The sequence below is a fragment of the Hibiscus syriacus genome, unplaced genomic scaffold, assembly GCF_006381635.1.
Source record: "Hibiscus syriacus cultivar Baekdansim isolate YM2019G1 unplaced genomic scaffold, ASM638163v2 tig00111543_pilon, whole genome shotgun sequence".
In the NCBI taxonomy this organism is placed as follows: Eukaryota; Viridiplantae; Streptophyta; class Magnoliopsida; order Malvales; family Malvaceae; genus Hibiscus; species Hibiscus syriacus.
In genome coordinates this window covers 1080748-1094333 of record NW_024063116.1, presented here as the reverse complement: position 1 = coordinate 1094333, position 13586 = coordinate 1080748, and the positions used below count along the sequence as shown (strand labels likewise).

The 13586-nt window shown below is 33.8% G+C and overlaps 1 protein-coding gene across 1 annotated transcript; it reads left to right on the top strand.

The window, feature by feature from the left end:
• Positions 1 to 963: 963 nt before the first annotated feature.
• LOC120164816 (E3 ubiquitin-protein ligase ATL23-like) lies at positions 964 to 6670 on the top strand. The gene is made up of 2 exons (XM_039174466.1): positions 964 to 968; positions 5971 to 6670. The coding sequence occupies exon 2, from the start codon at positions 6023 to 6025 to the stop codon at positions 6506 to 6508; it is 486 nt and encodes a 161-aa protein (XP_039030397.1). The 5' UTR covers positions 964 to 968; positions 5971 to 6022; the 3' UTR covers positions 6509 to 6670.
• The last annotated feature ends 6916 nt before the right edge of the window (positions 6671 to 13586 follow it).

Sequence of the window (13586 nt, the reverse complement as noted above, 5' to 3'; positions counted from 1 at the left end):
GCAAATCCTAACTAGCCACCAATGCAAATACTGCTCGGGTTGAAGTGTGTCTGACCACATGAGAAAACTTTCATTATAATTGTAGACACTAATTTTTCAGTTTGTTTTTTTATTTTTATTATTTTTATTATTATACATTATTATTATTATTATTATATTTATTATTATTATTAAATAAATATTACAAAGCCCAAAATCTGCCTATTTTACAAAACTCGGATGACCCAAAACGGTCCAGGCCCAAGCCTAAACCTAACCCTAATGATACAGGGTTTGTATCATCTCATCAACAGCCAGACGCCTCAGCATCACAACCGTTGGATCTGGCAAGATCCAACGGCCCACACACATCCAGAACAAACCCTAGGGACCACGAGGCGCCGCCTCTGCCTCCAATCGCCCCACGTCGACGTTCCAGCTGCTGCCGCCCTCACCAGAAGCCTCCAGAAGACCTTAACGACCGTCCACGTCGCAACTATGGGGTGAGTCACCACATAGTTCGGTGACTCACCGAGAATCCCTTTGGGACCGTCCGACGAGAGCCTCATCGAGGCTATAAAGCCTCAGTTCACCTGCAAACAAGAAAAAGGCAGCGAGCAAGAACGAAGAACATAGCAACCAAAATAGAATCGAGAGAAAAAGAGAGGAAAGACGAAGAACAACCACAACAACGAGCCAAACAACACCCATAGCAGCGAATCGAAAACAAAGAGAGAAGAAAGGAAAAGACTTACCCTCGGGAAGCCCAAGCATAGCCGGAAACTATGTAAAAACCGAGGTAAAACCGTAGGTTTGTTTTCTAGATTTACTCCGATTAGGAGATTTTTAAGGAAAACTAAGGTTAGGTTCGCTTTAGGGGGTTTAGAGCTCCGTTTTGGGGTATTTTGGGATTTTTCGACCACCGTGATGGTGCCCGGCGGTGGTGACCGACGCCGGAGCACGGCTACCAGCCAGTGATCTCCCTCTCTGTTTTAGAGCGAAGCTGAAAAACGAAAATGAGAGGAGATGGCCATTTTAGACCGATTTTAGGGTATTTATACCCTCTCCCAAATGACGCCGTTTTAGGGGAGGGTATCTATGTAATTTTCCTTTTGGGAAAATCATTTCCGCAACACCCACAGATTCGTAACATTGCAATTTAGTCACAGGAATTAATTGCTAATCCTTTTAATTTAATCTCGTAATTTTATTTTATTTTATTTTAGTCCTTATCTGCATATATATTTATTTAGGGTAAATACCTAATTTAGTCTCTTACAGTTTAGTAATTATCATTTTAATTTGAATTAATTAAATAAGGCTAAATTACATTATTAGCACTTAGATCTTTTTATTATTCGATTTAGAACCTTTAATTTTAATAATTATCATTTTAATCACCTATTAATAATTAGGGTTAATTACATCATTAGTAATTATATTTTATAATACTATAAATAAGGGCTGTAAAATTTTAATTTTTATTATTTAGTCACTATTTAATTGCAATTTAATTTGTATTATTATCATTTCAGTTCCAATATGTTTAAATGATTACTTTAATTATTATTTTAGTCATATATATATATATATATATATATTTGTTTAATTGATAATATTTATTTATTTTTAATATCAAAGAAAATGATATCTTAAAGCAACTAGATGTCATATTCTGATATTTTAAAAATAAATAAATATTCTACTTATAAAAACCAAAAATACATATTGTTTTATTTAAATTATTTTCTTAGAAAAATAATATTTTAAATATATATTTATTTTTCAATATTAAGAAAGGGCAGTCTTAAAAAACTGGATGTCCATTTTCTGATATTTTTAAATAAATATTTTACTTTTATCAAATATATATATTAATAGAAATATTTTATTAATATTTATTTATTTTTAAGAAATGAGTTGTCTTAATGCACCTAGAAGCCCTTTTCTGATATTTCTAAATAAATAAATATCTTATTTATATATATAAATTAATATATTTTCTTAAAATTATAAATTTGAAATAATAGGATTACAAATTAAATATATTTTTGAATTTCCAATAATAGAGACAATTTATAATTAATGAGTACCAATTTAGGGCGTTGTGGGGTGCTAATCCTTCCCCAAACGTAATCGACCACGAATCCCTTTTATTATTAAAAAGAACAAATTTTTGGTTAAAACGCAGACCAGTTTATCTTTTAACTGATGTTTTCTTAAAAACTCTTTTAAAAGATAATTTTTAGGTATTCGACCTATCTGATCCAAAAGGCCGATGGCGACTCCCAAAACATTTTTAAAAACCATTTATTCACATCACTTTTCCCGCCAAGTAAAAATTTCGTGCCCAGACGAAAACCGTTACGACAATAATCAACTACTTTCTACTTGAAAAACCCTTTGCTACCAAACGAGCCTTGAACTTCTCCCCCTCTTTTTCTGCTACTGTTGGTTTCTTCTTATATACCCTTTGCAACCAATAGGCTTCTTACCCTCAGGAAGGTGAACTAACTTCTATGTACGATTGTGATTCAAAGACTCCATCTCCTCAACCATGGCATCCATCCACTTGTCGTTTGCCTGACTAGTAACAGCACCATGAAAAGTAATTGGATCGTCACTGCTAAAGTAAGTGCACAAGAGACCAAGTCTTCAAAACCCAATCTACTCGGAAGCTTTATATTCATCCGTCTCACCCTGTCTCTGGCGAGACTATAATCCTGCAAATCAACCATAGAGAACCACCAGAAGTCGGTTGAGAAATTTCTATTTTCTCAACTGGAAACTGCTCAAAATCCACCATGTCGTGTCTTTCTTCTGCAGCAACATGGGTTGTTCATCAAAAACAATATCTCTATTGATCACAATTTTCTTCGCAATTGGATCCCAGAACTTGAATCCTTTGACACCTGTCTTGTAACCCAGAAAAATTCACTCCTTCGATTTTGCATCAAGTTTGGATCTCTCATCAGTAGGTACATGCACATAAGCAGGATAACCAAAAATCCGTAAGTGATCAAAAGGACCATTTCATACCTCTTCTGCAACTTTCCCTGCCAATGATGCCCTTGGAGATCTATTGATAAGATAACACGACATGTTAATAGCCTCAGCCAGAAGTGTTTGGGAAGCCCCATTCAACCGCAAACATCTGACTCTTTCATTCAACGACCTGTTCATCCATTCCGTAATACAATTCTGTCGTGGTATCTTGCACGCTGTAAAATGCCTCTTAATCCCATGCTCCTTACAGTAGTTTAAAAACTGTGAATATGTGTACTCCATACCATTTTCAAACCGCAAACACTTGATTTTTCGTCCTATTTGGTTTTCTACCTCAGCTTTCCACAGCTTGAACTTCTCAAAACGTCAGACTTCTGTTTCAAAAAATACACCCAAACTTTCGTGAAAAATCGTCAAAAAAGTAACATAATACCTAGATCCACCCAAAGACGATATCGTGGAAGGCCCCCATACATCAGAATGCACATAATAAAATCCCTTCAGTTGTGTGCTTCCTAGTCTGAAACGAACTTTAGTCTATTTACCAAGAACACAATACTTACAAAAATCGTGCTTACAACTTTTAACACCATGCAACATATTTCTTTTATGTAATTCAACCATACCATGTTCACTGAGATGAGCAAGACACATATGCCACATTTTGGTAGTATCATCACAGTACTCAACAGAATAAACTCCACTTACAACGGTACTCCCTAACAATCTGTAAATATTCCCTGCATTCATCTTCCTTTCATCACAGTCAAAGCTCCTTTAACAATCAAAATGGTTTCCCTATCCTCATCAGCCATAGGGATAAAACCATTCTTGTGCAAAGTTCCCAAAGAAATCAAATTATTCTTCAAATCTGGGATATGCCGAACACCACACAACGTCCAAATAGAACCATCATACATCTTAATTCTAACATCACCAATACCAATAATATTGCAACATCGATCATCACTCAAATAAACAGAACCATAATTAACCGACATGTATGTCGAAAACCATTCCCTATTTGGTGTGATGTGATAAGAACATCCAAAATCAAGAATCCAAGCATCCATCAATTGAGTCGTTGAAATAGAGAACATATCACCCTCAGTGTAATCAAAATTGTCATCCTCGACCACATTCACAGACTTGGATGAGTCATCACGCTTCTCATCAGTCTGCTTTTTCAACTTCGGACAGTCTCTTCATATGTCTAGCCTCCTTGCACTTGTAATAGTGAATTGTCTTCTTATCCCTAGATTTAGATCTGAAATTCCTCTTCACATACCTTACCTTCTCTGGCTTTCGCCACGGTCTCGATTACCCTTGATATATTAGCTATCAGCTTGAGAGTTTTCCCCTGCATTCCGCTTCCGCTGGTTGTGAGCCAACAAGGCTGCATTAATCTCCTAAACTTTGATAGTCTCTTTCCCATATGTAAGAGTAGTCACCATGTGTTCGTAAGAGGGAGGCAACGAATATAACATAATCATCGCTTTATCTTCATCCTCAATTTTCACATCAAGTCAAGCCAAATTAGAAACGATTGATTGAAGACATTCATGTGTTGCCTCAAATCATGATGTTTGCTGCGTTTTTCCACCGTGGCCCTAGCTCAGACAAAACGTTGCGAATGCACACCTCCTAATACACACTTTGTGAGAAAGGGTGCTAGATCAATAATACTTGGAGAAAGGATACCTGACAGGTAATATTTTGTTGCTAGGGTGTTATTTGGGTAAAATTGCCGCAATTCTCACCCTCTGCCCATACTCCACTATCACTGCCAATTCTGTGTGTTTTCAATCTTATTTTATATCCATTATCAATTTACAATACACCACCTGTTTTTCACCTTAGTTTGGAAACCACAAAAGTAGAGAAACTTTTTCCATTTCAACAACATTATTAATTATTAATTTAACTATTAATAGTATGGGAATTAACACACACAATTAGTAATGATAATCTATCGTTACATACACTTAATAAATTTTATAATTGAAGTAGTTTAGACAAGGTTGCAAAACTGTTTCAATGATTGAATAAATTAAATTAACGGGTTTTGATTTAATTTGTTCGATTAGTTGATAATCATTAAAAATTTAGAAAAAAATTAACAAAAATACTTTTCATAATTCAATTGATTTATCTATTCCCCCCCTAAAATGTTGATATTAGTTCATGAAAATAAAATGATTTTATTTTATTTTATTAATCTAATTTATTAAGTTATTGATTTTTGATTGAAGATTAATATTTCTCATTTCTTCACATGTGAGTTATTAAATTATTTAGTTTAAAATGAAAGAGTCAAATGAAAGTTTTGATATCATTTATCATAAAATTATTATTATTTTTCCGAAATACATATATATGATATAATATAAGATCAATTACACATTTAGTCATATATACGTGGTTTTATTTTGATTATTCAATTATTTTTTTAAAATAATATTTAATTTTAGACATTTGTTGTAAAAAATTAACAGAACTGATGACTTGTAATTTGTTTTAATGATGATGATAACACGTTAATATCAAACTTAATTTTTTAATAAATTAAAAACGTCATATTAGATATAATTTTAAAAAAAACAGTTAAATAACCAAAATAGAATCACATAAATTATTAGGAGACTAAATATATTTATTCTAAAATATATGACTTCATCCATTCCCATGATAGAAAATAACACCAGGTGTATGACATTAATCACCCATCCACTCGGCCACTAGTTTTCCCAAGCACTTTAGTAGAAAAATACAAAGGGGATTAGACATAAATACCTAACTGTAAACTCGTCAGTGCCGTTTCGGGGGATCTTTGCTTGTCTGCCACGAAACGCCTCAGTTCTGTTCTCTATAACTAAAACGCTAATAATTCCATAATTTCTCCTCCCCAATATAGCCATTACCAGTCACCATCCCATCTTTCTCTATTCTCTCCCTCAAAAAGCCTCCCCCTTTGCCTTCCCTGAGTATCAACTCCACAAAGCCCCAAACTTTAACACTTCCCCATAAACTGGCTATTATGCGCCATGACGCCCATTATTCCCCTCCTCCTCTCCTCTCTCCTTCTCCACAACCCGCCCTAAACGCCACCGCCGGCGACCAGCCCCCAATGCTGGTTTCTGTTTTATTGGCCCTTTTCCTACCGTGCGCCGGCATGAGTGCGGTTTTCATTGTTTATATTTGTCTCTTGTGGTATGCCACGAATTATCGGGCTGATTATTCAGGGTCGTGGTCGGTTAAGCAAGTGGGTGAGAAAGGGTTGTCAGTTTCGGAGCTCGAGAAGTTGCCCAAGGTTACCGGGAAGGACCTTGTGTTGGGGACCGAGTGTGCGGTTTGTCTCGATGAGATCGAGGCGGATCAATCGGCCAGAATGGTTCCCGGTTGTCGTCACGGCTTTCATTTGCAATGTGCTGATACTTGGCTCTCGAAGCACTCGGTGTGTCCTCTTTGTAGGGCCAAGCTTGAGCCTGAGTTGTTCGATCCTAGTGATGATAATCCCTGCTAAACCTTGTTTGAGTATAAAGTTCAGTGTTTTGGGTGTTTATATAAAGGGGTTTCCTAGCAAGAGATCAAGAAAAACGTTAGTATTTCACTTTCATCTATGTATGGGTTTTCGTTTCTCTTCTGGTTTAGTGATATTTCATTAGTTGAATCAATTCTCATTCATTGATACTAATGTAGACAAGTAAAAGTCCGTCCTTGAAGAAATTGCTTTCTTTTTGTTCAATGTGAAAGTTGAAAAAAAGGTGGTGATCAAGGGGGTCAAGCAAGAACATTTTGATAGAGTAATTGGAAAAAGGTAGACACATGAACTGTCATTAGTACCTTGTGGCGCACATAATGTATCTTATCAGCAACAACTATTATTACTGTACTCAAATTAAAACTTACCAGGGATGTGTAGCATTTGGCAGTGTGCATCAATCTGGGCATGCCACGTAAGGACAAATAGCTTTCGAATATATTTCCTTAGAATTAATTTGCCAAAATGGGTCCCAAGTCCACCAGTGTATTTTGCATGAAGAGTGACTGGTGGCAGATTGGTGAGACTCGAGCATTGCAATGGCATCTCGCCGACTGCTAAAAACCTAGAACTTTTAGCCCACAGTTTTAGGGTTGTGTTTCCTAGTTTTATCTGAATCAAATGAATACATGCATCAACCTAACTTGAATAAAAATCATGTAAATTATATTAAGTAAATTAAATTGTCACTTGACCTGACCACCACGGCTCTACATTTACTCTGTATAGCAATAAGTTTTGTAAGATCGTCGGAAGTTTGTATTTTTGGTACATATATAATATTATTAAATTTAAAGACGATTTAGTGACCATTTAACAAACAGGTGTAATATAAGCATAGGAAAGTGTTAGCACTGCTTAATTAACTTGTTAAATATCATAATAATCATGAGTTTTTCACATAGATCTTTCAATAATTGTGTGGTTTTTGTTTGATATGATGTGGACCAGAAAGAAGGGGCCACGTCATACTTCTTGAAACTTGTTGATTGTTTGTAATGTAATGGGTATAGGTATACAAGTAGAGATGCAAATTTATCGACATGTTTAGTTTACTTGTCATTTTTTTTGGAATGGGTATGGATGTGAATGATTGATTCCAATTATTTATTCATATGATAGGATTAGGATTCACTGTTTTAAAAAATAATAATTTAAAATTTATTGAATGGTTTGAGTGATAAAAAAATATATTTTTAGAGATTTTAAATTTAAATAATTATATCTGTAGTTTATAGTATTATCTATTTATAATCATTTTAGCAATTAATAACATTCACGTATCTTGTAGACATAATTGTTTAAATTCTGACCCTCTAAAAAAATAATATTTCTTTTTACCACTGATATTACTCTGTGATTCTTATTATAAATATTTTTTAAAGAAAAATTAATAATGAAATATATTTCATTCCGTGATATTTTTATGCAAATAGTTTCTAAACTTTCTTGGTTATCCTGAGTTGAGTGAAAACATATTCACATTGGGAATATATGTTCGAGGCTGTGTAATAGCCCGGTATCCTAAAATCTTAACCCCACATTCATAGAAAATAAAAATATAGCCAGCTACATTAGCTATTATTCGGGACATGGTGTCCGCCTTTGGCTTCTTGCAAAGTTATTCGGTATAGAGCTATCAAACATTCGAGCTAAGTTCCACTTATGGGTGTTTATTGACCAAGTTGATTGTGAGTTGGATAGTATTCAATTCATGTTTGTTATCATATTTTATTATTTAACTTAATTCGTTTCTTATTAAGTTCGTTAAAAGTTTATTCGATTCGTACTCGTTAAAAAAATTATTGCTCGTTACGTTCGTTTCTCGTTAAGTTCGATATTCGTTAAACTCATTGTTCTCATCTTTGCTCGTTAAGCTCATCGAAATTTTTATCATGTTTTTAATTATATGTAAAACCTACTAATATTATATAGAGTTTAATATACACATAAATTAATAATTTAAACCAAAAAATTATTAAAAGAATGTAAAAATAATTTCAAAGTCTAAACTCTAAAGTAACAATCTATACATACATTAATATAATAAATAGAGTTTGATTTATAGGTGTATTAAAATAATAATTATTAATTAATAATTTAATAATTTTTTTGTATATTAGAAAATTAATAGATTAATAATTTATCATTTCTTTTATTATCTATTAGTAAATCGATAATTTTTTAATGAAATAATTTTTTAAGATAACTACTAAAAAATATTTGAAAGAATTAACGAGTTATTAATGAATTTATTGAGTCGTGTTGGATTTTATTCGATTTGACTCGTTAAGGTCAAATCAAATTTAAATTCAAGTCGAATCAATTTGAATCAAACTTTAATCAAATTTATTTCAAGTTAGTCACGAACTACTCACCTAATTAATCACCCTAATTCCATTATATTAATGACGTGCGTCTCACAACATTTCTTTATTTGAATTTCAGATATATTTTTTTCTTTAGAAAAAATAGTAAGGATTTGTAAAAGAGTTTATAGATGGAATCAGGTTTGAGTCTGATCGAGATTTAGAAATTAATATATTTCACATTAGATTAAATCTAGTTCATTTATCATTTTATTTAATTCTATTTGTATTAATAAAAAATTAATTCAAATATATTTTATATTTAACTATATTATTTTTATAAAATAAATAAAGAATTAATTGTTTATGTAGTACTTGGGATGGCAGACAGGTACAAGTTTGTGAATTTTGCACTGTATCCATTCCAATTGGGACATGAATGGATATCATTTTAGTAGGTGGGGGCGGGTGTGGATGTAAAAAGTTATACCAGTCGATAGTAGTGGATAAGTGATAAGTATAAGACCTTAATTGCTCTGTATCCTTCCGCCTCACATCCTCTCGCCCACTAATTACCCACATATCCCTTATATATATGTGTATGTCCCTAGTTATTAGGGTTTTTAAATTTAAATTTAATTAAGAGTATAATTACATTATTTAATTAAATTCATTATTTATGTGTAATTAAAATTACTCATATATATATATATATATTAATATTAAATAAAAATTATATTCATGTACAATTAAATTGTACAATTGTGACACATTTATAAGTTGCTCTATTTTTTCAACCATTGGGTGTGACCCTATATGTTCCTATAACGTTAGTTGTAATAATTAGAACTATTCTAATATTACAAACAATGACTGACATCTAGCAATATGTCATTGTTACCTAAGTTACGGGAAGTCATGATTCAACATAACATGTCTGTGAGAAACTCTTTTAATGTATTATATCATTTTGTCCTTTATATCTAGAAGAGGCACAAGTCTTGGAATAGTCACACTTGTGTAGCTCATCTATTACTTATTGATATCTATAGTAGACTTTAATAACTGAATAATTTGTGATGTCTCATATAAACGTATTCGAGCATGGCCATGCATTTCTAGTCTCACTCAATTAAGTGGCATGTGATATATTTCCTATTATATAGGAAAAACAAATCCTATCTTGAGCATTCACACCCCACTACATATATCGTGATATCTTCAATGTCAGTCTTTATAGTGCAACCAGTTACGAACATACAACAATATATGTTGAGATTGTAATGATCTCAAGTCTAAGGATTATACATATAGTTGTCACTATGAGAATATTGTGACCATCGCATAATAATCCAAGACATATGCTCATAGCAGGTCAATCCAATATATTGTTCTCTAACAATATATTCATGTATCAATTTTGACATCTCTGTGTCAATGACAACTCATTGTCATCAATCAATAACATATTAGTCTTAAGCGTATTATTACTATCAATGCCCAAAATAATATTTGAGTACATATGCTTTAATAATAATCACATTAATGTACGAACATTGTTATCTTTTAGTTTATTTAATGCACAAAAATACAATAAAATAAAAAACGATAATGTCATTATTTGATAAATACGGTAAATAAAATATGTTAGTACAATCATATATAATTGGTATTTGAGCATACTCTAACACAAAGTTGACTCATATATATCTAGTGATGATTATTCGATTTCTTCCAATCAGTGCTCGAAAGAAACCATGAGGAATTTGAGGCAATTTCACCTTACCTAGAGGGTAAGTTAAAGTGCATCACGACTTTGTTTAAAGGTGATGCTATCGACTGGTGGGAGACTGTAGAGATGACTCTACATCCGGAGGTGCCTACGTGGGTTAGTTTCTGAGCGAGTTTAGAGGCAAGTATATCATCGAGGCATAGATGGATGATTTGAGAATGCATTTTTCTCAACTAGTTCAGGGATATCGCTCAGTGTACGAGTACGAGAGGAATTTCCTTTGATTAAGTCGTTATGTTTTAGAGTTGGTTGCGATTAATTCTTGAGGTCTAAGAGATTCCTCAATGAAAATCATATTGATATCCATGTGCAGTTGAAGGTAGACCCGCCTAGGGTATTTTCAGAGTTGACATGACATGCTAAGGTTGTGGAGAGGGTGTAGAGTATGGGAAGAGTTTCTGGGCGAATCAAGCATTCCAACTGTAAGGGCTTGTATACTAGTGGATCTATCTCAATCAGTGGTAGAAAGGTCCAGAGGTTCGTATGAGCATAGGAAAGGGCATCAGCTTTGTCACTCTAATCAAGTCAGGGGTCAAACCTAGGGTCTCGTAGAAGACGATTAACTTCACTATTTGTGTCGAGCTCTAAAGGCACTGATAGAGTTTTGAGGCATCCAAAGTGCAAGCATTGTGGAAAAAATCATCAAGGAATGTGTTTTAAGCTCTCTAAGAAGTGTTATAAATGTCGATCCTTAGTGCATTTAGTGAAGGATTACCCTAGTTTAGATGGTGATATTTCAGTTCAACTTAGGGAAATAATCCCAGTAACTTAGCATAGCAGATAGCCTACCCAGAGAGGTGTTAATTCTATGATCAGGCATGAGAGTAGAGGAGTGGATCGACCTATTCGCGATTCGGCCTTGCATGATCCAACTTGTAAGATCATAAATAGGAAAAGTCATGACATTGACGTCGCAAATGAGATGACAGGTATGTTTTCAACTAACCTAGTTTTTCATGTTGATCTAGTATACATAAGTGCATGCACTCTTTTACGGTTTCAAGCGAAATAGGTAGAAAAAGTATTAGTGTAGATGATCCAGACTCGAGTATCCAAGTCCATAGTTGGTGGGCCTTAGTAGAATATGCAAGGTTTACCTTAAAAATTCTATGAAGGTTAAGGTCAGACTTGGCAGTCGACCTAAAGAAAGTTGTTAGAAAAAGTGTTTCTTTGACATTGGGCTTTCGGGTCTATAGATAGGAAAATATATTGTTGTTCTTTGTTGAGTTGAAGGCCAACTTTATGAAAATATTGAGCCGCATAATCCTCTACCCTTGTGTGTTCCCTAGGGTAATATATGTGGTTATCAAGTTAGATATGAGACTTTAAGGATTTTTTTGCATTTTCAGTAGAGGGTTAGTGTGATTGACCTACAGAGATTTAGTAATCCCAAGTTTAGCATTGGAAATAAGGATTTCCATGAGACTGTTAAGAATACCCATGTTACTCTTACCAGTATAGCAATCACCTTATTTTTAGAAACATTAAGATATATCTCAACTAGTGCCAAGGCACTTCAGTTGCTAATTGGGCGCAGATGCCCCAAGCACTCACAAGGAGTAAGCGGGTTGTACATTTTCAATGCAGTAGTCTCGAATCTCACCCTAAGTACTAAGGGTGCTTTTGGTAAGATAGTGAGTTATGAGTCTCAGGGTGAAGAGAACCCTTTGATTTTTCCTTGATGCATTCGTGCATGATTAGTCAGTGATTTAGGTTGGTGAGCCAAGCCTCATTTGTGATGTCTTCATGTTGTTATATGAGCATGAGCTATGTACAACACATATAAATAGTCAATTTTGTGTAGTACCATAGGTTATAGTTCTTGAGATTAAAGGAATTCAAGTATGTTAAGGGTTGTTTGTCTATCATTATTCCTCATCAGATAGCTCAAAGGTAGTAATAGATATTTACTATAAGACGAAGAGTCTCCAGATTCTTAATTTAGAGTGCGATTATGTGACATCACCATTTTGAGAGGTATGCTCTTTAGGAAAACCAGATGTTACTAGTTTCACTAAGAAAGTGGTCGATTTTCAATTATGAATACCTTAGATGCACGATATGATTACTATCTAAATAGCATGGTAAATGAGAAACAGTCAGGTAGCATGGATTAGTACTGAATAAGAGTTACGCAGTAGAAGCATAGAGATCAACATTAGGAAGTTGAGAATTTTCATCATATCTTTGGTAGTCAACATTTATACCATGTTTGGCGAGTTCCCGTAAGACCTCGACATGTAGCATGATGAGTTACCTAACTTCAACAAGTATTAGAGATTTATAAAATTGTGTAGTATGTTAACTTGGCTTAGTAGAGTTAGCCAGTGAAGGGTTTGGAGATAACAATTGAATTGTGGAGTAATGTTTTCCTTGTGAAACATTCAAAGAATCTAGTATAGGCCAATGAGAATACAATATCTTGGCTTTATACCTCTTAAAGATTTTTTCTTAAGCTTCAACGTAGGTAGCACCTTATAGGAAAAAAGTGCATGGAGCAGTTTGTGAGTTTTCAAGTTGCATGTCATGTTGTGGGAACTTCTTCCTTGAGGATCAGACTTGATAAGATTTTAGGTGCTCTGAGGTTTCTAAATGTATGACCTAAGGATAGATCGGTATTCTATCTAAGTAAATTTTGAGGACGAAATTTCTTTCAAGGAGGGAAGAGTAGTAGCACCCCAAATTTTAGTTTAGTAGTTTTGGGTTTATCTGGAGATAAGTGGACAGTGTGGAAGTTTTAATTTAAGCTATTGGGTTGAGTGTGTGATTATTTGGTTGTGAATTGATCTCAATTGTTCAAAAAAAAAAGAATCTTTGCAAAATATGAAGATGAGGATGGACCAAGAGAATGTGTATTGAATTAAAGTTATGCAGCGTTGAGATGACGTTAGGAAGTCAATAATTTCATCATATCTTTGGTAGTAAACATCGAGAGTGTGTTTAGAGAGTGTCTATAAGA

Bases quoted from the DNA above. Each gene is read 5' to 3' on its own strand.
- LOC120164816 (XM_039174466.1), top strand. From the start codon at position 6,023: ATGCGCCATGACGCCCATTATTCCCCTCCTCCTCTCCTCTCTCCTTCT.